General features: G+C 42.7%; 1 protein-coding gene across 5 annotated transcripts in view; it reads left to right on the top strand.

The window, feature by feature from the left end:
- The window catches only part of LOC129864126 (regulator of G-protein signaling 3-like), a 271,563-nt gene that overhangs the window by 140,225 nt on the left and 104,763 nt on the right, over positions 1-26,575 (top strand). For all 5 annotated transcript variants that reach the window (XM_055936752.1, XM_055936755.1, XM_055936756.1 and 2 more), the window contains one exon: positions 5,916-6,050. In XM_055936752.1, the coding sequence (XP_055792727.1) occupies positions 5,916-6,050 (135 nt within the window). The remainder of the gene's footprint in view (positions 1-5,915; positions 6,051-26,575) is intronic.

Below are 26,575 nucleotides of genomic sequence, written 5' to 3'. Positions count from 1 at the left end.
TCAAGGGGTCTGAATACTTTCCGAAGGTACTGTACATAGCGCCAATCATGTTTGACAAATATAGTGTAGGATAATTAATATTAATGTCGTCATTAGGCGTCATTCTGGGGTGTTGTATGTGTTCGGGTTTATGATAATTATTTCACTTGTGCTTATTTGCAACAACAAAAAAACGGTCAATAAATAAATAAGGAATACGATTTTGAAGTGTCTGTCCTATATCTAGAAGATATAAGAAAGCTCCCCCACTACAGATGTTTTCGTGAGAAGCTCGGTTTTCAAGAGGTCTCATGGTCTGCCAAACACCGCTGTAGCTCGGCCAACTTCCACCACCGATACGGAAGGTCAACATAGGTCGATTGAACAGATAACATATGAACGTTCTCATAATAAAAATTGTTTAATTCAGCTTCTATATCGCTTTTCATTACAGAAAGAATCTCAAAGCGCTTGAAAATAAATAATAATAATAATATAGATAATATAATATATGTAGCTACGTAAGAGAGAGTAGGTCTGGACGACGACAAATGTCAGCTAGAGTTGAACGTTTTGGGTGTTTCAAGCCTCCGACGTAGCTTGAGCAGAGGGATGGGTTTGTCAACAGGGGGGAGATGAGCAGGTCCTTCGGTGGCAGGCACAGTTCACTCTCCATTCAATGCGTCTCACTGGCGCTTCGCTAGCCCTGCCGTCTGACTACCTTGTACGGTATAACTTTTGTTGTTAAGATCGCACTCACTCAATGATGTCAGCCTGCACAAGACTTCAGAGGAATCTTCAGACTGAGCAATGAATTCATCACTGCCAGCTCACCATCCATTGCAGACCTTCTCATGGTTCAGGAGACTGTAGAAAAACAAACGCACTAGCTAACGAACTAGATAGCTTGCTAGCATTGATATCTAGCAATGTTGAAAGAGCTGATTCGCCATCAAATTCAAAGGCAGGAAACACATAGGTAACTCCGTCTTTTTTCTAACTTCTTTTGCTATTCAGTGTCAAAACGAAAAGGAAAACATTCAAACAAAAACAAATAAAAAATATGAAAAATTTACAAAATGTACAGGAGCTCTCAGCCTAGGCGACCGAAAAGGTGCCATGGCAAAATGTGTAGAAAAGCAGAAAATTAACTATAAAACTGCACACACTGCCTGGCAACATTGAGGAGGGCCTTGCGAAACTGTTACGCCGCTGGTACCACTACAGTGACAAGCGTTTGTAACCCTGGCCAGGGGTCTCAGGAGGGGAGCCCCAGGGCAGTTACCAGATGCACTTATGGAGGAGCAACATGACCTTCACATGGAGGTCCCTACTGACTGGATACTCTGGAATCTGTGTGAACTTGATGAATCTGTTGTCATTCTCCAGGGATTCTAAGTTCGTGGACAGAAGATCAGGTTCTGTCCAAGTTGTTGTCTTTTCACTCAGTCTGGAATCTTCATTTAAGGTCCTTTTCCATTGCAGCGGACCGAGATTGAATGTTTTAATGACACTTTGTGACAAATGTATTTTGTAGAAGCACTACACAAACGATTTTGGACTTTTGTAAATACTTAAAATCCTTTCCTGCTGTCAAATTACCTGGTGGCCTCATTGGTGGAACGTTATTCACTATTTCATAATTTCATTTCTATGAATTATATAAAGTGTAATATTGGGATGCAAACTCAAAATTGAATACATTTCAACTCTGTCTTCTTTTTTTTAAGCTCATAACCATGTATGTGAGGTGTATACTTGGTTTCAAAGTAGATTTGTTTAAGACTACCAAGAAACACTGTGTGACCCTGACTTAGCCTGCTGCAGTAAAAGGTTAAACGAATCTCGCAACGTCAGGGGAGTCTGGCTTTGACAGTGAAAAAACCATCATACTGTAGTTCCGAACACATCAGGCTGCATTACTATATCTGACAATGAAAAAGTCCTGAAAACAAAGGCTTTCCTACAAGAAAAGCAAAAGTGTCCAAACTTCAATGGACAGTGGTGAAGGGCAGTGGACCGCTTAACGACAGATGTCGTGACATGGAAGCGAGCTAGCGAGCATCACGGTACGTTAGAGACAAGGACAGCGTTAGCTCCAAGAAAATCGTTCAGGACTCCGGTCAATCTCCGAGGACATCCAGAAAAACTCCCAAAATAACCCACGCTGTCGACGACAGCCTTGGCACAAAGCAAAAACATTAGAGAGAAGAAAGCAGATAGAGTGAATGGAAAAAATAGACAGCTAAGTGTCGAAATGTTTTGTATTTTACGTTGTGTTCACTTCAGGGAATTATATGACTGAAATGATCTTACCTGAGCCAGGCATCCATCTGGGAGAGTTTGGTTCTCGGTCAAGCTGGACATAAACTTTTTCTCTCTCTTCTCATAGAGGTTCTGAGTAGACTGCGTAAACAACAGTTTGTGGGTGTATGTTCAGTATCCTTGGAATAGTGTGTGTGTGTGTGTGTGTGTTTTGGAATGACTCCAAGTGTTTCACAGAAATACACACAAGGGTGACTAAACAGCTCACAATGCATTGACACTATTCATGGCCACAGGCAGTGCCAAAAGTGTGTCCCCTATAACATGTCTTTGTACAGATCCACTGTAGTTAATAGAAGAGGTTATAGAGTTGAGTATACGTAGTTTATATGCTGTACGCATACACACACACCACTTAAACACACCAGCATAAATGTTAACCTTAAACCAGTGAAACTCACAGAGGTCTTTTTTAAAGATGTTTCCTCAGTCTGATTGTAATTTTCATTCAGCCCATTGACTCCATCAATAGCTCCATCCCCGCAGCATTAGCAAGAAATCACATCCATTGCAAATATGCGTAAAATTCCCATTAGTCTCTCCCTCTGATGTTTTCTGAGCATCTCCTTTGAACAGACTTTACACGTCGATATCCCTGTCGACTTGAAGTTAACCTGTCTAGGATCAGCGTGGCGCTAGCGGCACACCCCCCCCCCCCCCACTGAAAAACCAGTGCCGCGAAATTCAAAAAAAATATTTTTTTAAAATATTTAACTTTCACACATTAAAGTCCAATACAGCTAATGAAAGACACAGATCTTATGAATCCAGTCAACATTTCCGATTTTTAAAATGTTTTACAGGGAAGACACAATATGTAAAGATGTACATCTATTACCTAAAAACACATTAGCATAATCCACCATCTTTTATTTGTCCACCAACACCAGTAGCCATCACCAATTCGGCTAAACTAAGATATTTATAGCCCCTAACCAACAAAAAAACTCATTAGATGACAGTCTGATAACATATTTATGGTATGGGATAGGTTTTGTTAGAAAAAAGTGCATATTTCAGGTATATGGCATAGTTTACAATTGCACCCACCATCACAAATGGACTAGAATAATTACAATGAGCAACGTGTTTACCTAACTACTAATCATCAAACATTTCGTAAAAATACACAGCATACACGAATCGAAAGACACAGATCCTGTGAATACAGACAATATTTCAGATTTTCTAAGTGTCTTACAGCGAAAACACAATAAATCGTTATATTAGCTTAGCACATAGCAATTAGCAGCCCAGCATTGATTCTAGCCAAAGTGAGCGATAAAAGTCAACATCGCCAAAAGATATTAATTTTTTCACTAACCTTCTCAGAATTCTTCCGATGACACTCCTGTAACATCACATTACAACATGCATATACAGTTTGATCGAAAATGTTTATATTTAGCCACCAAAATCATGGTTAGACAATGTGAAATGTAGACAAGCTGGTAAAGAAAACGTCCTTGCGCCACTTAGACAGTGATCTACTCTTATACATAAATACTCATAAACGTGACTAAAAAATATAGGGTGGACAGGGATTGATAGACAATTTAATTCTTAATACAATTGCGTTATTACATTTTTTAATTTATCCTTACTTTTCAATACAGTTTGCGCCAAGCGAAGCTACGTCAAAAAACATGGCGTCCTAAGCCACTAAAATGTTTCGACAGAAACACGATTTATCATAATAAAAATGTCCTACCTTGAGCTGTTCTTCCATCAGTATCTTGGGCAAAGGATCCTTTCTTGGGAGAAATCGTCTTTTGGTGGAAAGCTGTCCTCTTGCCATGTGGAAATGTCAACTACGTTCGGGATGAACTGAAAAGCGTGCCCAACTTTTCACATCGTTGCAAAAATAAATGTCCCAAAATCGCACTAAACGGATATAAATTGCTATAAAACGCTTTAAATTAACTACTTTGTGATGTTTGTAACTCCTATAACGAGTGAAAAGATGACCGGAGAAATATAACAGGCTAAACTAACGCTTGGAACAGGAGAGGGTCGGTGTCTTCCACGCGCGTTACGCAGCAAGAAAAGACTTGCTAGCTAAAGGTTTTTTTCATTTGTAGGGCCTGTGAACGAGCAATCGAGCCCGTTGGAATCGTCATCACGTAAAGGCATCCAGGGGAAGACGTAAGAAGTGTCCGTATAGTCATAGCAACGACAGTGCCCGTTTAAATGACTTCAGAAAAGTGGCCAACGTTTCTCAAATCTGACTCCATGTCAGGGAAATTGCTGTAGAATGGGCTCTGTTCCACTTAGAGACAAAATTTCAACTCCTATAGAAACTATAGACTGTTTTCTATCCAATAATAATAATAATATGCATATTGTACGATCAAGGATTTTGTGGGAAGCCGTTTAAAAAATTAGCCACATTAGCATAAATAGTCTAAACAGCGCCCCCATCCCCAACAGGTTAACTACGGGACATTCAATTCTACCCTCCAGAACATTAATAAAAGCGATGGATTGATTTATGTTCTTTCTTTGGGGGCACCCAACTTGAAGTCTTTTAATCAGTTTGACCGGAGATCTATTTCACTTGAAGTGAGCAAATCACATGATCTAAGTCTGGCTCCAAGTCATATATCACACCATGGGGTTGTTAATATTTAAAGCACAATAGTCAATAGCACTATTACTGTTTGTTACTACTCAGCAGCAGTACAAGATGCCACTTCTGGCTTGCTAAGATCCTTTCTTAGTTCTCATCCTTTTTCAAAGCACTCGCTGCTCTCTCAGGCTACTCAGCACTGCCCTGGACTGTACCAGTGGGTCAGCTTAATTCTCTGTGACTAAGTGGATATAACACACATGCACACATAAACCCATGTCCACACCTGCACACACGTGCACACGTACACACACACACACACACACACACACACACACACACACACACACACACACACACACACACACACACACACACACACACACACACACACACACACACACACACACACACACACACACACACACACACACACACACAGGCATATATGCACAGGCACACACACACACACACGCACATATACACACACAGGCATATATGCGCAGGCACACACACACACACACACACACACACACACACACACACACACACACACACACACACACACACACACACACACACACACACACACACACACACACACACACACACACACACACACACACACTGCCTTTTGCTGTCATCTCTCCATTGGTGAGGAAACCATTAAGCACGATACCTCTCCAAAACTATCTTGCTGTTCACCAATCCCATTTGCCATCATTCATTAATTCTATAATTAATTTGCTTTCATTTTTTCTCTTGTTTCCTCTCTCTCTTGCCCTCCCTCTCCTTCCTAAAACAGAGGTCCTGCCACCATGGAGACACATTTACAAAGAAGCCTTTTTCTCAACTAAACTGTCAAACCTGCAACAAAGAGTAGAATTAAGTATTGCATGAAAGGAGAATAACAACCCCTCTCATCCTTTCTCTGTCCCCCACTCTCCCTTTCCTCCCTTTCTCTCTCTCTCTCCCTATCTCTCTGTCATTCTCTCTATCTCTCTCTGGCTCTCTTTCTCCATGTCTCTCTCTGGCTGTGTAGAAGTGTGACTGCTTGCTCAGTCTGGAAGCTTACTCTGCTGACCAGAAGCGACGTGTGTGTCAGTGTCTGAAGGACAACATTGAAAAGCAGCTCCAGCTCCAGAGGAGTGTGCCGTTCGCCCCTCCTGCTGACCAGGTAGGAATTACACACACACCCTCATCCTGCCACTTATTGGCTTATCTGTGATCACAATCATCCCTGCTCCAGTTCACTCACCGGATCATTGCTGAAGCACATGGCTTGTGGTCAGAGCCAATCAGTGCACAGTGTGTGACTGTGCTTCTCCAATGCAGTCTGCTGCTGTATCCTTTTTTTATATGAAATTCAAATAAAATATAATTGTATTTGTAACATGCACCGAATACAACGGATGTAGACTTTACCGTGAAATGCTTGCTTACAAGCTCTTCTCAATGATGCAGAGTAAAAAAACACAAATAAAAAAACACAATAGTAATAAAATACACAAGAATGGAGCTATGTACAGGAGGTACCAGTACCAGATCAATGTGCAGGGTTGCGAGGTGTGTGCGAGGTGTGTGTGTGTGCATGTGTTTGTCTTGCATCGGTATGCGTGTGTGTTATGTATTTGTATGCAAATGTACTGTATGTGAATGTGTGTGGGTTTTGTGTGCGAGTGTCAGTGTAATGTGTGTATTTAGTGTGTAAACAGTGAGCTCCACAATTATTGAAACAGTACATATTTTGTTGTTTTGGCTCTGTACTTCTGCACTTTGGATTTTAAATGATACATTGACTATAAGATTAAAGTGCAGATTGTCAACTTGAATTTTAGGGTATTTTCATCCATATCGGTTGAACGGTTTAGAAATTAAAGCACTTTCTGTACATAGTCCACCCATTTTAGTGGACCAAAAGTATTGGGACAAATTAACTTATACTCTGTGTATTAACTAAAGCAATCATAAGTGTAGTATTTGGTCCTATATATCTAGCTTGTTCGGATGTTGTCTGTAATCCATGGCTTCTGGTTGGGGAATGTACGTACGGTCACTGTGGGGACGACATCATCGATGCACTTATTGATGAAGCCAGTGAATGATGTGGTGTACTCCTAAATGCCATCGGAAGAATCCCGGAACACATTCCAGTCTGTGTTAGCAAAACAGTCGTAGATTAGCATCTGCTTCATCTGACCACTTTATTTATTGATCAAGTCACTGGTGCTTCCTGCTTAAATTTTTTCTTGTAAGCATGAATCAGAAGGATAGAATTATGGTCATATTTGCCAAATGGAGGGCAAAGGAGAGCTTTGTATGCGTCTCTGTGTGTAGAGTAAAGGTGGTCCAGAGTTTTTTTCCCTGCATTAAAGTCTTCGGCTACTTGGAGCGCCGCCTCTGGGTGAGCGTTTTCCTGTTTGCTTATGGCGGAATACAGCTCATTCAGTGTGGTCTTAGTGCCAGCATCCGTCTGTGGTGGTATGTAGACAGCTATGAAAAATACAGATGAAAACACTCTAGGTAGATAGTGTGGTCTACAGCTTATCATGAGATACTCTACCTCAGGCGAGCAAAACCTCGAGACTTCCTTAGATATTGTGCACCAGCTGTTATTTACAAAAATACATAGTCCACCGCCCCTTGTCTTACCAGACGCCGCTGTTCTAAAACATGTATCCTATTTGCAACAATGCACTATAGTAATAGTGCAAAAAACGTAGCACTGTAATTACCTTTTAGTCCTGAGTACAAAGTGTTATGTTTGTGACAAATCCAATACAACACATTACTGAGTACCACTCTCCATATTTTCAAGCATAGTGATGGCTGCATCATGTTATGGGTATGCTTGTAATCATTAAGGACTGAGGAGTTCCCAGGATTGAAAGGGAATAGAGCTAAGCAAAGGCAAAATCCTAGAAGAAAACCTGGTTTAGTCTGCTCTCCACCAAACACTGGGAGAATAATTAACCTTTCAGCAGGACAATAACCTAAAACACAAGGCCAAATCTACACTGGAGTTGCTTACCAAGATGACAGTGAATGTTCCTGAGTGGCCGAGTTACAGTTTTGACTTAAATCTATTTGAACATTTACACTATGGCAAGAATTATTTATTAATTAAGAATTAATTATTTTTCTAAAAATATTTATTCATTTAGATTAATTTAGCAATGATCAACAGCGCTTGAAGAATTTAGAAAAAAACAATGGGCAAATGTTGCACATTCCAGGTGTGGAAAGATCTCAGAGACTCACATCTGTCATCGCTGCCAAAGGTGCTTCTACAAAGTATTGACTCAGGTGTGTGATTACTTATGAAAATTAAACATTTGAGTGGTACAGGGCGATAGTTATTTAGGCAGGTTACCTTCCAGTTGTTGAGAACAGGGACAATGGTGGTCATCTTGAAACATGTTAGGTTTACAGACTGGGACAAGGAGAGATTGAAAATGTCTACGCCAGCTTTGAGATCGCTCCCTGTTATTTTGAGTGTTAACCTGTTTAAAAGTTTTACGCAGGGCTTCCCGAGTGGTGCAGTGGTCTAAGGCACTACATCGCAGTGCTAGCTGTGCCATTAGAAATCCTAGTTCGAGTCCAGCCTCTGTCACAGCCGGCCACGACCGGGAGACCCATGGGGCGGCGCACAATTGACCCAGCTTCGTCTGGGTTAGGGGAGGGTTTGGCTGACAGGGATGTCCTTGTCCCTTCGCTCTCTAGCAACTCCTGTTGCGGGCTGGGTGCATGCATGCTGACATGGTTGCCAGGTGTACGTTGTTTCCTCCGACACTTTGGTGTGGCTGGCTTCCAGGTTAAGCGGGCATTGTGTCAAGAAGCAGTGCTGCTTGGTTGGGTTGTGTTTTGGTGGACGCATGGCTGTAACGGTTTTCCGTTAGCAGGGAGCAGGGATTTGACCAAAACGTAGCGTTGTGATATGACATGATGATTTATTGAACAAGACGAAGACGAAACGAAATACACTTGATAAATTAACAAAATAACAAAACGACGTAGACAGACCTGAACGACGAACTCACATGAAACACGAAGAACGCATGAACAGGGAAAACTGACTACATAAAAGAACGAACATATAAACAAACCGAAAACAGTCCCGTGTGGCGCAACGACAAAAACAGACACAGGAGACAACCACCCACAACAAACAGTGTGAAAACACCTACCTTAATATGACTCTCAATCAGAGGAAATGAAAACCACCTGCCTCTAATTGAGAGCCATATCAGGTCACCCTTTAAACCAACATAGAAACAGAAAACATAGACTGCCCACCCAAACTCAAGTCCTGACCAACTAACACATACAAAAACTAACAGAAAACAGGTCAGGAATGTGACAGAACCCCCCCCTCAAGGTGCGAACTCCGGGCACACCCCTACAACTCAAGGGGAGGGTCTGGGTGGGCATCTGTCCGTGGTGGCGGCTCCGGCGGTGGACGAGGACACCACTCCACCACTGTCTTTGTCCCTCTCCTTCGCGTCCTTTGAGTGGCGACCCTCGCCCCCGACCAAGGTCCAGGAACCTTCACTAAGGCCCCTCCTACATAGAGGAGACAGCTCAGGACAGAGAGGTATTTCAGGACAGAGAGGTAGCTCAGGACAGAGAGGTAGCTCAGGACAGAGAGGTAGCTCAGGACAGAGAGGTAGCTCAGGACAGAGAGGTAGCTTAGGACAGAGGGACAACTCTGTACTAATGGCAGCTCCGGACTGAGTGGCAGCTCCGGACTGAGTGCAGCTCCGGACTGTAGGGCAGCTCCGGACTGTAGGGCAGCTCATGACTGTAGGGCAGCTCATGACTGTAGGGCAGCTCATGACTGGAGGGCAGCTCATGACTGGAGGGCAGCTCATGACTGGAGGGCAGCTCATGACTGGAGGGCAGCTCATGACTGGAGGGCAGCTCATGACTGGAGGGCAGCTCATGACTGTAGGGCAGCTCTGGCAGCTCCTGACTGGCTGGCGGCTCTGGCAGCTCGTGACTGGCTGGCGGCTCTGGCAGCTCCTGACTGGCTGGCGGCTCTGGCAGCTCCTGACTGGCTGGCGGCTCTGGCAGCTCCTGACTGGCTGGCGGCTCTGGCAGCTCCTGACTGGCTGGCGGCTCTGGCAGCTCCTGACTGACGGACGGCTCCAGCGGCTCCTGACTGACGGACGGCTTTAATGGCTCGGGACAGACGGGCGGCTCTAATGGCTCGTGGCAGACGGATGGCTCAGAAGGCGCTGGGCAGACGGATGGCTCAGAAGGCGCTGGGCAGACGGATGGCTCAGAAGGTGTTGGGCAGACGGATGGCTCAGAAGGCGCTGGGCAGACGGATGGCTCAGACGGCGCTGGGCAGACGGATGGCTCAGACGGCGCTGGACAGACGGATGGCTCAGACGGCGCTGGACAGACGGATTGCTCAGACGGCGCTGGACAGACGGATGGCTCAGACGGTGCTGGACAGACGGATTGCTCAGACGGCGCTGGACAGACGGATGGCTCAGACGGCGCTGGGCAGACAAATGGCTCAGATGGCGCTGGGCAGACAGATGGCTCAGACGGCGCTGGGCAGACAGATGACTCTGACCTGCTGAGGCGCACAGTAGGCCTGGTGCGTGGTGCCGGAACTGGTGGTACCGGACTGGAGACACGCACCTCAAGGCTAGTACGGGGAGCAGGAACAGGGCACACTGGACTCTCGATGCGCACTATAGGTCTGGTGCGTGGTACCGGAACTGGAGGTACCGGGCTGAGGGCACGCACCTCAGGGCGAGTGCGGGGAGAAGGAACAGTGCGTACAGGGCTCTGGAGAAACACAGGAGGCTTGATGAGTGGTGCCGAAACTGGAGGCACTGAGCTTGAGACACGCACCACAGGGAGAGTGCATGGAGGAGGAACAGGGCTCTGGAGACGCACTGGAAGCCTGGTGCGTGGTGTAGGCACTGGTGGTACTGAGCTGGGGCGGGAAGGTGGCGCCGGATATACCGGACCATGTAGACGTACTGGCTCCCTTGAGCACTGAGCCTGCCCAACCTTACCTGGTTGTATGCTCCCCGTCGCCTGACCAGTGCGGGGAGGTGGAATAACCCGCACCGGGCTATGTAGGCGAACCGGGGACACCATGCCTAAGGCTGGTGCCATGTAAGCCGGCCCAAGGAGACGTACTGGTGGCCAGATATGTAGAGCCGGCTTCATGGAACTTGGCTCAATGCTCAATCTAGCCCTACCAGTGCGGGGAGGTGGAATAACCCGCACCGGGCTATGCACACGTACAGGAGACACCGTGCGTCTACTGCGTAACACGGTGTCTGCCCGTACTCCCGCTCTCCACGGTTAGCCTGGGAAGTGGGCGCAGGTCTCCTACCTGCCCTAGACCCACTACCTCTTAGTCCCCCCCCAAGAAATGTTTGTGTTGTACTTGCGGGCTTTTCGGGCTTCCGTGCTAGACGCGTCCCCTCATAACGCCGGTTCCTCTCTCCGGTTTCCTCCGCTATCCGAGCATCCTCCAGCTGTTCCCATGGGCGGCGATTCACTTCCATTTTAGCCCATGGTCCTTTTCCTTCCATGATTTCCTCCCAAGACCAGAAATCCTGCTTCATGCGCTGTCCGTTAACCCGCTGCTTGATCCGGGTTTGGTGGGTGGTTCTGTAACGGCTTTCCTCCTCCTCTTCATCCGAAGAGGAGGAGCAGGGATTTGACCAAAACGCAGCGTTGTGATATGACATGATGATTTATTGAACAAGACGAAGACGAAACGAAATACACTTGATGAATTAACCTGTCTAGGATCAGCGTGGCGCTAGCGGCACCCCCCCCCCCCCCCCACTGAAAAACCAGTGCCGCGAAATTCAAAAAAAATATTTTTTTAAAATATTTAACTTTCACACATTAAAGTCCAATACAGCTAATGAAAGACACAGATCTTATGAATCCAGTCAACATTTCCGATTTTTAAAATGTTTTACAGGGAAGACACAATATGTAAAGATGTACATCTATTACCTAAAAACACATTAGCATAATCCACCATCTTTTATTTGTCCACCAACACCAGTAGCCATCACCAATTCGGCTAAACTAAGATATTTATAGCCCCTAACCAACAAAAAAACTCATTAGATGACAGTCTGATAACATATTTATGGTATGGGATAGGTTTTGTTAGAAAAAAGTGCATATTTCAGGTATATGGCATAGTTTACAATTGCACCCACCATCACAAATGGACTAGAATAATTACAATGAGCAACGTGTTTACCTAACTACTAATCATCAAACATTTCGTAAAAATACACAGCATACACGAATCGAAAGACACAGATCCTGTGAATACAGACAATATTTCAGATTTTCTAAGTGTCTTACAGCGAAAACACAATAAATCGTTATATTAGCTTAGCACATAGCAATTAGCAGCCCAGCATTGATTCTAGCCAAAGTGAGCGATAAAAGTCAACATCGCCAAAAGATATTAATTTTTTCACTAACCTTCTCAGAATTCTTCCGATGACACTCCTGTAACATCACATTACAACATGCATATACAGTTTGATCGAAAATGTTTATATTTAGCCACCAAAATCATGGTTAGACAATGTGAAATGTAGACAAGCTGGTAAAGAAAACGTCCTTGCGCCACTTAGACAGTGATCTACTCTTATACATAAATACTCATAAACGTGACTAAAAAATATAGGGTGGACAGGGATTGATAGACAATTTAATTCTTAATACAATTGCGTTATTACATTTTTTAATTTATCCTTACTTTTCAATACAGTTTGCGCCAAGCGAAGCTACGTCAAAAAACATGGCGTCCTAAGCCACTAAAATGTTTCGACAGAAACACGATTTATCATAATAAAAATGTCCTACCTTGAGCTGTTCTTCCATCAGTATCTTGGGCAAAGGATCCTTTCTTGGGAGAAATCGTCTTTTGGTGGAAAGCTGTCCTCTTGCCATGTGGAAATGTCAACTACGTTCGGGATGAACTGAAAAGCGTGCCCAACCTTTTACATCGTTGCAAAAATAAATGTCCCAAAATCGCACTAAACGGATATAAATTGCTATAAAACGCTTTAAATTAACTACTTTGTGATGTTTGTAACTCCTATAACGAGTGAAAAGATGACCGGAGAAATATAACAGGCTAAACTAACGCTTGGAACAGGAGAGGGTCGGTGTCTTCCACGCGCGTTACGCAGCAAGAAAAGACTTGCTAGCTAAAGGTTTTTTTCATTTGTAGGGCCTGTGAACGAGCAATCGAGCCCGTTGGAATCGTCATCACGTAAAGGCATCCAGGGGAAGACGTAAGAAGTGTCCGTATAGTCATAGCAACGACAGAGCCCTTTTAAATGACTTCAGAAAAGTGGCCAACGTTTCTCAAATCTGACTCCATGTCAGGGAAATTGCTGTAGAATGGGCTCTGTTCCACTTAGAGACAAAATTTCAACTCCTATAGAAACTATAGACTGTTTTCTATCCAATAATAATAATAATATGCATATTGTACGATCAAGGATTTTGTGGGAAGCCGTTTAAAAAATTAGCCACATTAGCATAAATAGTCTAAACAGCGCCCCCATCCCCAACAGGTTAACAAAATAACAAAACGACGTAGACAGACCTGAACGACGAACTCACATGAAACACGAAGAACGCATGAACAGGGAAAACTGACTACATAAAAGAACGAACATATAAACAAACCGAAAACAGTCCCGTGTGGCGCAACGACATACACAGACACAGGAGACAACCACTCACAACAAACAGTGTGAAAACACCTACCTTAATATGACTCTCAATCAGAGGAAATGAAAACCACCTGCCTCTAATTGAGAGCCATATCAGGTCACCCTTTAAACCAACATAGAAACAGAAAACATAGACTGCCCACCCAAACTCACGTCCTGACCAACTAACACATACAAAAACTAACAGAAAACAGGTCAGAAACGTGACAATGGCTCTCGACCTTTCCCTCTCCCGAGTCCATACTGTCACGTTCCTGACCTGTTTTCCATTGTTTTTGTATGTGTTTAGTTGGTCAGGGCGTGAGTTGGGGTGGGCATTCTATGTTATGTGTTTCTATGTTGGGTTTAATGTGTTGCCTGATATGGTTCTCAATTAGAGGCAGGTGTTTGACGTTTCCTCTGATTGAGAACCATATTAAGGTAGGCTGTTCTCACTGTTTGTTTGTGGGTGATTGTTCCTGTGTCTGTGGCACCACACGGGACTGTTTCGTGTTCGTTCGTGTATGTAGTCTGTTCCTGTTCGTGCGTTCTTCGTGTTATTGTAAGTTCACATGTTCAGGTCTGTCTACGTCGTTTTGTTGTTTTGGATTTTTCAAAGTGTTTTTCGTGTTCGTGTTCGTCTTTAAATAAATCATTATGGATTCAACCTACGCTGCATTTTGGTCCGACCCTTACTCCTCCTCCTCGTCCAAGGAGGAGGCATTAGACGATCGTTACAGAATCACCCACCTACCAAGGTCCAAGCGGCGTGGGAGAAAGCAACAGCGCACGAAGGAGGAATGGACATGGGAGGATGTTTTGGACGGCAAGGGTTGCTACACATGGGAGGAGATCCTGGCTGGAAGGGATCGCCTCCCATGGGAACAGCTGTAGGCGATTAGGAGAGCAGAGGCAACCGGAGAGAGGAACCGGAGTTATGAGGGTACGCGACTAGCACGGAAGCCTGTGAGTCAAGCCCAAAAATTTCTTGGGGGGGGGGATACAAGGGAGTGTGGCGAAGTCAGGTAGGAGACCTGCGCCTACTCCCCGAGCTTACCGTGGAGAGCGAGAGAACGGGCAGACACCGTGTTATGCGGTAAAGCGCACAGTGTCTCCTGTACGTGTGCATAGCCCGGTGCGGGCCACCAGTGCGTCTCCTCGGGCCGGCATACATGGCACCAGCCTTACGCATGGTGTCCCCGGTTCGCCCACATAGCCCAGTGCGGGTTATTCCACCTCCCCGCACTGGTCGGGCTACGGGGAGCATACAACAAGGTAAGGTTGGGCAGGCTCAGTGCTCAAGGGAGCCAGTACGCCTGCACGGTCCGGTATTTCCGGCGCTACCTCCCCGCCCCAGCCCAGTACCACCAGTGCCTACACCACGCACCAGGCTTCCAGTGCGTCTCCAGAGCCCTGTTCCTCCTCCACGCACTAGCCCTATGGTGCGTGTCCTCAGCCCAGTACCACCAGTGCCTACAACACGCACCAGGCTTCCAGTGCGTCTCCAGAGCCCTGTTCCTCCTCCACGCACTAGCCCTATGGTGCGTGTCTCCAGCCCATTACCACCAGTGCCTCCACCACGCACCAAGCCTCCTGTGCGCCTCCAGAGTACTGTGCGTCCTGTTGCTGCTCCCCGCACTAGCCTGAAGGTGCGTGTCCTTAGCCCGGTACCTCCAGTTCCGGCACCACGCACCAGGCCTATAGTGCGCCTCAGCCGGCCAGAGTCTGCCGTCTGCCCAGCGGCGCCTGAACTGCCTGTCTGCCCAACGCCGTCTGAACTGCCCGTCTGCCCAGCGCCATCTGAGCTGTCCGTCTGCCAAGCGCCGCCTGAACTGCCCGTCTGTCCTGAGCCTTCAAAGCCGCCCGTCTGTACTGAGCCTGCAAAGCCGCCCGTCTGTACTGAGCCTTCAATGCCGCCCGTCTGTCCTGAGCCTTCAGAGCCGTCCGCCAGACAGGAGCCGCTAGAGCCGTCCGCCAGACAGGAGCCGCGAGTTTTTGGTTTGGAAACGTTCGTATAGTCACTTTGGGGATGAGGTCAGTCCGGAGCTGCCCCTCATTCCGGTGTTGCCCCTCATTCCGGTGTTGCCCCTTAGTCCGGTGCTGCCCCTTAATCCAGTGGGGTTAATTTGGAGGGTGGCCATTTGGAGGAGGCTACGGAAGCGGGGATTGACTATGGTGGGGTGGGGACCACGTCCGGAGCCGGAGACGCCACCGTGGACAGATGCCCACCCAGACCCTCCCCTAGACTTTGGTTGTGCGCCCGGAGTTCGCACCTTGAGGGGGGGGGGGGGGTTCTGTCACGTTCCTGACCTGTTTTCCATTGTTTTTGTATGTGTTTAGTTGGTCAGGGTGTGAGTTGGGGTGGGCATTCTATGTTATGTGTTTCTATGTTGGGTTTAATGTGTTGCCTGATATGGTTCTCAATTAGAGGAAGGTGTTTGACTTTTCCTCTGATTGAGAACCATATCCTGTTGGGGATGGGGGCGCTGTTTAGACTATTTATGCTAATGTGGCTAATTTTTTAAACGGCTTCCCACAAAATCCTTGATCGTACAATATGCATATTATTATTATTATTGGATAGAAAACAGTCTATAGTTTCTATAGGAGTTGAAATTTTGTCTCTAAGTGGAACAGAGCCCATTCTACAGCAATTTCCCTGACATGGAGTCAGATTTGAGAAACGTTGGACACTTTTCTGAAGTCATTTAAAAGGGCACTGTCGTTGCTATGACTATACGGACACTTCTTACGTCTTCCCCTGGATGCCTTTACGTGATGACGATTCCAACGGGCTCGATTGCTCGTTCACAGGCCCTACAAATGAAAAAAACCTTTAGCTAGCAAGTCTTTTCTTGCTGCGTAATGCGCGTGGAAGACACCGACCCTCTCCTGTTCCAAGCGTTAGTTTAGCCTGTTATATTTCTCCGGTCATCTTTTCACTCGTTATAGGAGTTACAAACATCACAAAGTAGTTAATTTAAAGCGTTTTATAGCAATTTATATCCGTTTAGTGCGATTTTGGGACATTTATTTTTGCAACGATGTGAAAAGTTGGGCACGCTTTTCAGTTCATCCCGAACGTAGTTGACATTTCCACATGGCAAGAGGACAGCTTTCCACCAAAAGACGATTTCTCCCAAGAAAGGATCCTTTGCCCAAGATACTGATGGAAGAACAGCTCAAGGTAGGACATTTTTATTATGATAAATCGTGTTTCTGTCGAAACATTTTAGTGGCTTAGGACGCCATGTTTTTTGACGTAGCTTCGCTTGGCGCAAACTGTATTGAAAAGTAAGGATAAATTAAAAAATGTAATAACGCAATTGTATTAAGAATTAAATTGTCTATCAATCCCTGTCCACCCTATATTTTTTAGTCACGTTTATGAGTATTTATGTATAAGAGTAGATCACTGTCTAAGTGGCGCAAGGACAAATTCTGACCAGCCGAGTTACATTTCACATTGTCTAACCATGATTTTGGTGGCTAAATATAAACATTTTCGATCAAACTGTATATGCATGTTGTAATGTGATGTTACAGGAGTGTCATCGGAAGAATTCTGAGAAGGTTAGTGAAAAAATTAATATCTTTTGGCGATGTTGACTTTTATCGCTCACTTTGGCTAGAATCAATGCTGGGCTGCTAATTGCTATGTGCTAAGCTAATATAACGATTTATTGTGTTTTCGCTGTAAGACACTTAGAAAATCTGAAATATTGTCTGTATTCACAGGATCTGTGTCTTTCGATTCGTGTATGCTGTGTATTTTTACGAAATGTTTGATGATTAGTAGTTAGGTAAACACGTTGCTCATTGTAATTATTCTAGTCCATTTGTGATGGTGGGTGCAATTGTAAACTATGCCATATACCTGAAATATGCACTTTTTTCTAACAAAACCTATCCCATACCATAAATATGTTATCAGACTGTCATCTAATGAGTTTTTTTGTTGGTTAGGGGCTATAAATATCTTAGTTTAGCCGAATTGGTGATGGCTACTGGTGTTGGTGGACAAATAAAAGATGGTGGATTATGCTAATGTGTTTTTAGGTAATAGATGTACATCTTTACATATTGTGTCTTCCCTGTAAAACATTTTAAAAATCGGAAATGTTGACTGGATTCATAAGATCTGTGTCTTTCATTAGCTGTATTGGACTTTAATGTGTGAAAGTTAAATATTTTAAAAAAATATTTTTTTTGAATTTCGCGGCACTGGTTTTTCAGTGGGGGGGGGGGGGGGGGGGGGTGTGCCGCTAGCGCCACGCTGATCCTAGACAGGATATTAAGGTAGGCTGTTCTCACTGTTTGTTTGTGGGTTATTGTCTTCCGTGTCCGTGTCTAAATAAATTATTATGGATTCAACCTACGCTGCATTTTGGTCCGACCCTTACTCCTCCTCCTCGTCCGAGGAGGAGGCATTAGACGATCGTTACACATACGGGAGTTGCAGCGATGAGATCAGACTGTAACTACCAAATGGATGCCATGAAATTGGGGAGAACAAGGGATGAATAAATAAAAAATAAAAAAATAGTTTTACGCACGTTTTTGGTTTGGAAACGTTCGTATAGTCACTTTGGGGATGAGGTCGTCTATGCACTTATTGATAAAGCCTGTGACTGTTGTAAATTCCTCAATGCCATCGAATGAATGCCGGAACAAAGCCCAGTTTCTACTAGCCTCACGTCTGCTTCATTGGACCACACACGGGTACTTCCTGTTTGAGCATTTGTTGTTTGTGAACAGGAAGCAGGAGAATAGAATCGTGGTCAGAAGGGAAGACGAGGCAGGGCCTTGTATGGGTTTCTGAGGGTAGAGTAAAAGTGGTCTAGAGTTTTAGTGCTCCTAGTGGCGCAGGAGACGTGTTGGTAGAAGTGAGGTAGAATGGTTTTAACCTGTCTAGGATCAGCGTGGCGCTAGCGGCACACCCCCCCCCCCCCCACTGAAAAACCAGTGCCGCGAAATTCAAAAAAAATATTTTTTTAAAATATTTAACTTTCACACATTAAAGTCCAATACAGCTAATGAAAGACACAGATCTTATGAATCCAGTCAACATTTCCGATTTTTAAAATGTTTTACAGGGAAGACACAATATGTAAAGATGTACATCTATTACCTAAAAACACATTAGCATAATCCACCATCTTTTATTTGTCCACCAACACCAGTAGCCATCACCAATTCGGCTAAACTAAGATATTTATAGCCCCTAACCAACAAAAAAACTCATTAGATGACAGTCTGATAACATATTTATGGTATGGGATAGGTTTTGTTAGAAAAAAGTGCATATTTCAGGTATATGGCATAGTTTACAATTGCACCCACCATCACAAATGGACTAGAATAATTACAATGAGCAACGTGTTTACCTAACTACTAATCATCAAACATTTCGTAAAAATACACAGCATACACGAATCGAAAGACACAGATCCTGTGAATACAGACAATATTTCAGATTTTCTAAGTGTCTTACAGCGAAAACACAATAAATCGTTATATTAGCTTAGCACATAGCAATTAGCAGCCCAGCATTGATTCTAGCCAAAGTGAGCGATAAAAGTCAACATCGCCAAAAGATATTAATTTTTTCACTAACCTTCTCAGAATTCTTCCGATGACACTCCTGTAACATCACATTACAACATGCATATACAGTTTGATCGAAAATGTTTATATTTAGCCACCAAAATCATGGTTAGACAATGTGAAATGTAGACAAGCTGGTAAAGAAAACGTCCTTGCGCCACTTAGACAGTGATCTACTCTTATACATAAATACTCATAAACGTGACTAAAAAATATAGGGTGGACAGGGATTGATAGACAATTTAATTCTTAATACAATTGCGTTATTACATTTTTTAATTTATCCTTACTTTTCAATACAGTTTGCGCCAAGCGAAGCTACGTCAAAAAACATGGCGTCCTAAGCCACTAAAATGTTTCGACAGAAACACGATTTATCATAATAAAAATGTCCTACCTTGAGCTGTTCTTCCATCAGTATCTTGGGCAAAGGATCCTTTCTTGGGAGAAATCGTCTTTTGGTGGAAAGCTGTCCTCTTGCCATGTGGAAATGTCAACTACGTTCGGGATGAACTGAAAAGCGTTCCCAACTTTTCACATCGTTGCAAAAATAAATGTCCCAAAATCGCACTAAACGGATATAAATTGCTATAAAACGCTTTAAATTAACTACTTTGTGATGTTTGTAACTCCTATAACGAGTGAAAAGATGACCGGAGAAATATAACAGGCTAAACTAACGCTTGGAACAGGAGAGGGTCGGTGTCTTCCACGCGCGTTACGCAGCAAGAAAAGACTTGCTAGCTAAAGGTTTTTTTCATTTGTAGGGCCTGTGAACGAGCAATCGAGCCCGTTGGAATCGTCATCACGTAAAGGCATCCAGGGGAAGACGTAAGAAGTGTCCGTATAGTCATAGCAACGACAGTGCCCGTTTAAATGACTTCAGAAAAGTGGCCAACGTTTCTCAAATCTGACTCCATGTCAGGGAAATTGCTGTAGAATGGGCTCTGTTCCACTTAGAGACAAAATTTCAACTCCTATAGAAACTATAGACTGTTTTCTATCCAATAATGATAATAATATGCATATTGTACGATCAAGGATTTTGTGGGAAGCCGTTTAAAAAATTAGCCACATTAGCATAAATAGTCTAAACAGCGCCCCCATCCCCAACAGGTTAAGTCTCCCTGCGTTTTTGTGTGAGGCCGCTGAATGTTTTAACCTGTCTAGCCCGGGGGTGCCGCTAGCGGCACACCCCCCCACCCCCACTGAAAAGGCAGAGCCGCGAAATTCATTATTTTTTTTTTTTTTAATATTTAACTTCCACACATTAAAGTCCAATACAGCTAATGAAAGACACAGATCTTGTGAATCCAGCCAACATGTCCGATTTTTAAAATGTTTTACAGGGAAGACACAATATGTAAAGATGTAAATCTATTAGCTAAACACATTAGCATAATCCACCATTTTTTCTTTGTCCACCAACACCAGTAGCTATCACCAATTCGGCTAAACTAAGATATTGATAGCCACCAACCAAGAAAAAACCTCCTCAGATGACAGTCTGATAACATATTTATGGTATAGGATAGGTTTTGTTAGAAAAATGTGCATATTTCAGGTAGATGTCATAGTTTACAATTGCACCCACCGTCACAAATGGACTAGAATAATTACAATGAGCAACGTGTTTACCTAACTACTAATCATCAAACATTTCGTAAAAATACACAGCATCGAAAGACACATATCCTGTGAATACAGACAATATTTCAGATTTTCTAAGTGTCTTACAGCGAAAACACAATAAATCATTATATTAGCATAGCACATGTGCAAACATTACCCCAGCATTGATTCTAGCCAAAGAGAGCGATAACGTAAACATCGCCAAAATATATTAATTTTTCACTAACCTTCTCAGAATTCTTCAGATGACACTCCTGTAACATCACATTACAACATACATATACAGTTTGTTCGAAAATGTGCATATTTAGCCACCAAAATCATGGTTAGACAATGAGAAAAGTAGCCCAGCTGGTCAGAAAATGTTGTGCGCCATATTAGACAGTGATCTAGTCGTATACATAAATACTCATAAACGTGACTAAAAAATATAGGGTGGACAGCGATTGATAGACAATTTAATTCTTAATACAATCGCGGAATTACATTTTTTAAATTATCCTTACTTTTCAATACAGTTTGTGCCAAGCGAAGCTAAGTAAAAAAAAATGGCGTCCTAAGCCACTAAAATTTTTCGACAGAAACACGATTTATCATAATAAATTGTTCCTACTTTGAGCTGTTCTTCCATCAGAATCTTGGTCAAAGAATCCTTTCTTGGGTCTAATCGTCTTTTGGTCGAAAGCTGTCCTCTTGCCATGCAGAAATGCACATTGCGTTCGGCATGAACTGGAACGGTGCCCAGAGATTCACAGTGGCTCAGAAATAAATGTCCCAAAATCGCACTAAACGGATATAAATTGCTATAAAACGCTTTAAATTAACTACCTTATGATGTTTTTAACTCCTATAACGAGTAAAAATATGACCGGAGAAATATAACTGGCTACACTAATGCTTGGAAAAACAGTAGGTCGGTATCCTCCGCGCGCATGACGCACCTAGAAAAGAGTTCCTACCTACAGGTTTTTTTGATTTATAGTGGCTGTGATTGGGCAATCGATACCATTCAAAGCGTCATCACGTAAAGGCATCCAGGGGAAGACGTAAGCAGTGTCCGTATACTCATAGGAATAACAGTGGCCTTAAAACTGACTCCAGAACAGGGGCCAAAATGTGTGAAATCTGACTCCATGTCAGGGAAATTGCTGTAGAATGAGTTCTGTACCACTCAGAGACAAAATTTCAACGCCTATAGAAACTATAGACTGTTTTCTATCCAATAATAGTAATAATATGCATATTGTACGATCAAGAATTTTGTAGGAAGCCGTTTCAAAAATTACACGATTTCCATAAATAGTGACACCAGCACCCCCTAGCCTTAACAGGTTTTAAAGTCTTCGCGCACCAGAACCGCTGCCTCTGGGTGAGTGGTTTCTTGTTTGTTTATGGCCCCATATAGTTTATTGAGTGCCAAAGTGGTGTTGGCTTTTGGAGGGAGACATCGATGATAATTGTTGATGAGAACTCTCTACGTAGATAAAAGGGCCTGCAGCTTTCTATGAGGTATTCTATATCAGGTGAGCAAAAGCTTGAGATTTTCTTCACAACCCTCCCCCTTTGGACTTGCACGAGGCCGCCTTCTTACGATCGTGCCGCTGCATGGAGAAACCACTGCTGTACTACATACATAGAGTCATCCAGCCACGTTTCTGCAAGGCATATAATATTGCAGCTTTTCAAGTCTCTTTGATAGCAGACTCTCGAACAAAGCTCATCCATCTTATTTGCCAATAGAACCGAGGGGCCTGCCGGACGATTTTCTCTTCGTCTCAGTCTCACCAGGATGCCAGCTTGTCTGTTGCGTCTAAGCTTGCAGTGTTTTGGTAGCCCGTGAAATAAAGAAATGTGGTCCGATATGAACAAGGGAACAGCTGAGCTGAGAAGTCAAAGTCGAGGTTAGTAACTGTCGAACTGATGTCCAGAAGTGCTTGGCGGTCATATGTGATAATAGCAGGAACTTTCTGCACAAAAAAAGTAAAGCTACACTTAGCAAAGTCGGGTTGTAATTTGTAAGATGTTGCTGTCGGCACCATCACACACACGCTTATCATGCTTTATCATGCTTATCAGCTGCTATGTAGATCTTCATATGACTATGGAGTACTCCCATGTAGCTTGTAACTCACCAAGCTCTTTGGGTTTGCTTGGATGTTGTGATGGAGGTGCACTACTCCAAGCACCATCATGGGTAACACTTAATCTTACAGCCCGTTAATTACAAATTATTTACTAGGTAAATACATAGGAAACACCAACGAACATACATGGTAATTTATCATTTATTCCCACAAAATTACTAAATAAATACCTTCAAGTCATCCTCTTGTGTTGATATTCTCTCCTGTTGTTTCTATATACTTTACCTTTAGTTACCATTTACAGTGCATTCGGAAAGAATTCAGACCCTTTCCCTCTTTCCACATTTTGAAACGTTACAGCCTAATTCAAATAAAATAAAAATCAATCTACACACAATACCCTAATGACAAAGCGAAAACAGGTTTTTACTTATTTTTGTAAATGTATTAAAAATAAAAAACTGAAATACCTTATTTACATAAGTATTCAGACCCTTTGCTATGAGACTCAAAATTGAGCTTAGGTGCATCCAATTTCCATTGATCATTCTTGAGATGTTTCTACAACTTGATTTAGAAAGGCAAACACCTGTCTATATTTATATACCTAAAGGACTCAGACCATGAGAAACAAGATTCTCTGATCTGATGAAACTAAGATTCAACTCTTTGGACTGAACGCCAAGCGTCACGTTTGGAGGAAACCTGGCACCATCCCTACGGTGAAGCATGGTGGTGGCAGAATCATGCTGTGGGGATGTTTTTCAGCGGCACGGATTGGGAGACTAATCAGGACTGAGGGAAAGATGAATGGAGCAAAGTACAGAGAGATCCTTGATGAAAACCTGCTCCAGAGCGCTCAGGACCTCAGACTTGAACCCGATCGAACATCTCGAGAGAGACCTGAAAATAGTTGTGCTGCGATGCTCCCCATCCAACCTGACAGAGAAGAATGGGAGAAACTCGCCAAATTGAGCTCAGGTGCATCCAGTTTTCATTGATCATCCTTGAGATGTTTCTACAACTTGATTTAGAAAGGCAAGCTTGTGCCAAGCTTGTAGCGTCATACTCAAGAAGACACAAGGCTCTAATCTCTGCCAAAGGTGCTTTAACTAAGTACTGATTAAAGGGTCTGAATACTTATGTTTTTGCTTTGTCATTCTGGGGTATTGTGTGTAGATTGATGAGGTAAAAAAAACATTTGAATCAATTTTAGAATAAGGTTGTAACGTAACACAATGTGGAAAAAGTCAAGGGGTCTGAATACTTTCCAAATGCACTGTATGTTCGTGGTAAAAGGGCTGTAAAATGAAGTGGTGTCTGTTTCCACGTAGGTACAATGTAGTTACTTGTGCATTGGACGACTCCATCCCATGACGAGAAACAGCAAATCTGTCCATGATCTTACCCTTTTGTTACATGTTACCACGTTCACACTTACAGGGTATATAGGTGGTAAGAGAGCTGTAAAATGAAGCCATTGTTAATACCAAACACTTACAGGTCAATTATCCCTCTTTATGATTGTTATTGTGTAGACATACGCGTACCAAGTATTTTCCTGTAGTTATTAGGTATGTATTTAGTAACATGGCTGTAAAATGAAGTGGTGTCTATTTCCAGGTAGATACAAAGTAGGTACACGTGAAGTACCACTACATTGGATGACTTCATTCCATGAAGACAACAGAAAATATGTCCGTGATCTTAACCTGTTGTTACATGGTACCACCTTCACACTTACGAACGTGTTTTCACGAGACAAACGCGTTTTCACGATTTCACTCAATAATTCAAAAAATCATAGCACATCTTAGGGCTCATTCAGTAGTTTTACCTGATTAATTAGATTCCTGTTGAAATATAATCTTAAAAGTACCATTTATATTACTAAAACATTGGTACTGTTGCTGCTTCCTCTTTTTGATTTATAGCCGTGTCAAAACACTGGTTTTAAATGTCCAAATTCATAATCAATATGCTGAAATATGTTGTTGTATTTTGAAGAGCAATACATAAAATATACTCCCTACTCACACGTGTCACACTTGTGTTCCGATAACCTGTACTTTGCTAAATTTGTTCTTTATAAACTGCACACGCTGCAACTTTTACCAAGCGACCACTCCAGACTGGAATTGATAAGCTTGTTCTACTGTACTCTACAGCGCGTGCAAATTAATCACTCACATCGATATTGTATTTGAATAAACTCAATATGTTGATCTGTTTTAAGCAATATATTTTGTGAGATTGTGATGACTACACAGAAAATTCTTCAGTGTTGAATCAACAGTGGGCCAGTGTGTATATGCGTCCACACTTTCCAGTGTTTAATTAACAGTGTGCTTAGTGCGAACGCTGCTACACTTGTCAGTGTTAGATAACACTTTTAGTGTTATGCAATAACACCTCATATAGTATTTTTCACACAAGGAAGTGTATTTGCGCCAATGGATGCAATAACACCTCATCAAATTTCAGGTGCACTTTTTTTATTTTAAGAATGAAGGGCGTCTAAAGTCTGCCAACGTGCTAGGCTAATTAAGCCAATTAATCAGTATTGGCATTACATTGAATGCTAGCTCCCGCTTTGGTTGTAATTTAGCATCATTTTGTACAGAAGATATCTACCTCGCTCTTTTGAGTGTGAAGATATTGTTTTCTTATGATGTAATATGCTTGTGGAAACATTTCATGTATGCATAGTTTGCGTATACTCTGTTTACAGTTATTTTGTGGCAATTTTTGTCAAGTAAAATGGTCAGATAGATAGCTAGCTATTTCAGCAAGTCAATTTGCTTTGGCTAAAAATCTTCCATGTTAGCTCGTGGTTGGAATGTATTCAGTCATTCTATTCAGTCATATTTGTATACTTTATATTCATGTCATGTAGATACAATATCTTGTTGTATATAGCTAATGTAATTTTTTTTCACATATTCACATATAAATAAATGCTAATCACATTTGTTGTTATGCTAGCTCTTTATGATTGTGAGTACAAATGTGTATCTACTAAGGTTTGTTTGGTTGATTTTCATTAAATGAACTTCACTATGAATTGTGTGTTTGTCTTTATTGTGAAAAATGCCCCCACTTTGACAAACTGGGTCACTTTGTTCTCTTCGTTCAATGCAGTGGTACCTTACAAGTAATTACATTGTATCTGCATGGAAACAGAAAACACTTCATTTTACAGCCCTGTTATTATGAATGTACATGAACTCCACAGGAGAGAATATCAACACAAGAGGAAGACTTTAATGTATTTCTTTAGTAATTACATGGTCATACATTTTTTCATTACCATTCATGTTCATTGGTGATTCTTAGGTATTACTTTTGAAAGAGACTGGTGTGACTATGTATTTACATAGTAATATGCTGGTTTTTGTACTTACCTTTTGGCCAAAATGTGTTACTACTGTATATAATTTTGTGACTATATATTATTGTGGCTTTATGTTCCTTGGTGTTTCGTATATATTACATTGAAATAGTGGCGTGACTAGGTATTTGCTGGTACTTATATATAGTAATTAGCTGGTACTTAATTGTACCTATCCTTCTTACTTGTAGTTACCTACATACTGTAATTACATCTTGTAATTTTGTATTTAATAATTATGTCGTTTTTACTTCTT

The sequence above is a fragment of the Salvelinus fontinalis genome, chromosome 10 (assembly GCF_029448725.1).
Source record: "Salvelinus fontinalis isolate EN_2023a chromosome 10, ASM2944872v1, whole genome shotgun sequence".
Lineage (NCBI taxonomy): Eukaryota > Metazoa > Chordata > Actinopteri > Salmoniformes > Salmonidae > Salvelinus > Salvelinus fontinalis.
The sequence above is the reverse complement of the archived record's forward strand: the minus strand, read 5'-3'. Positions and strand labels throughout refer to the sequence as shown.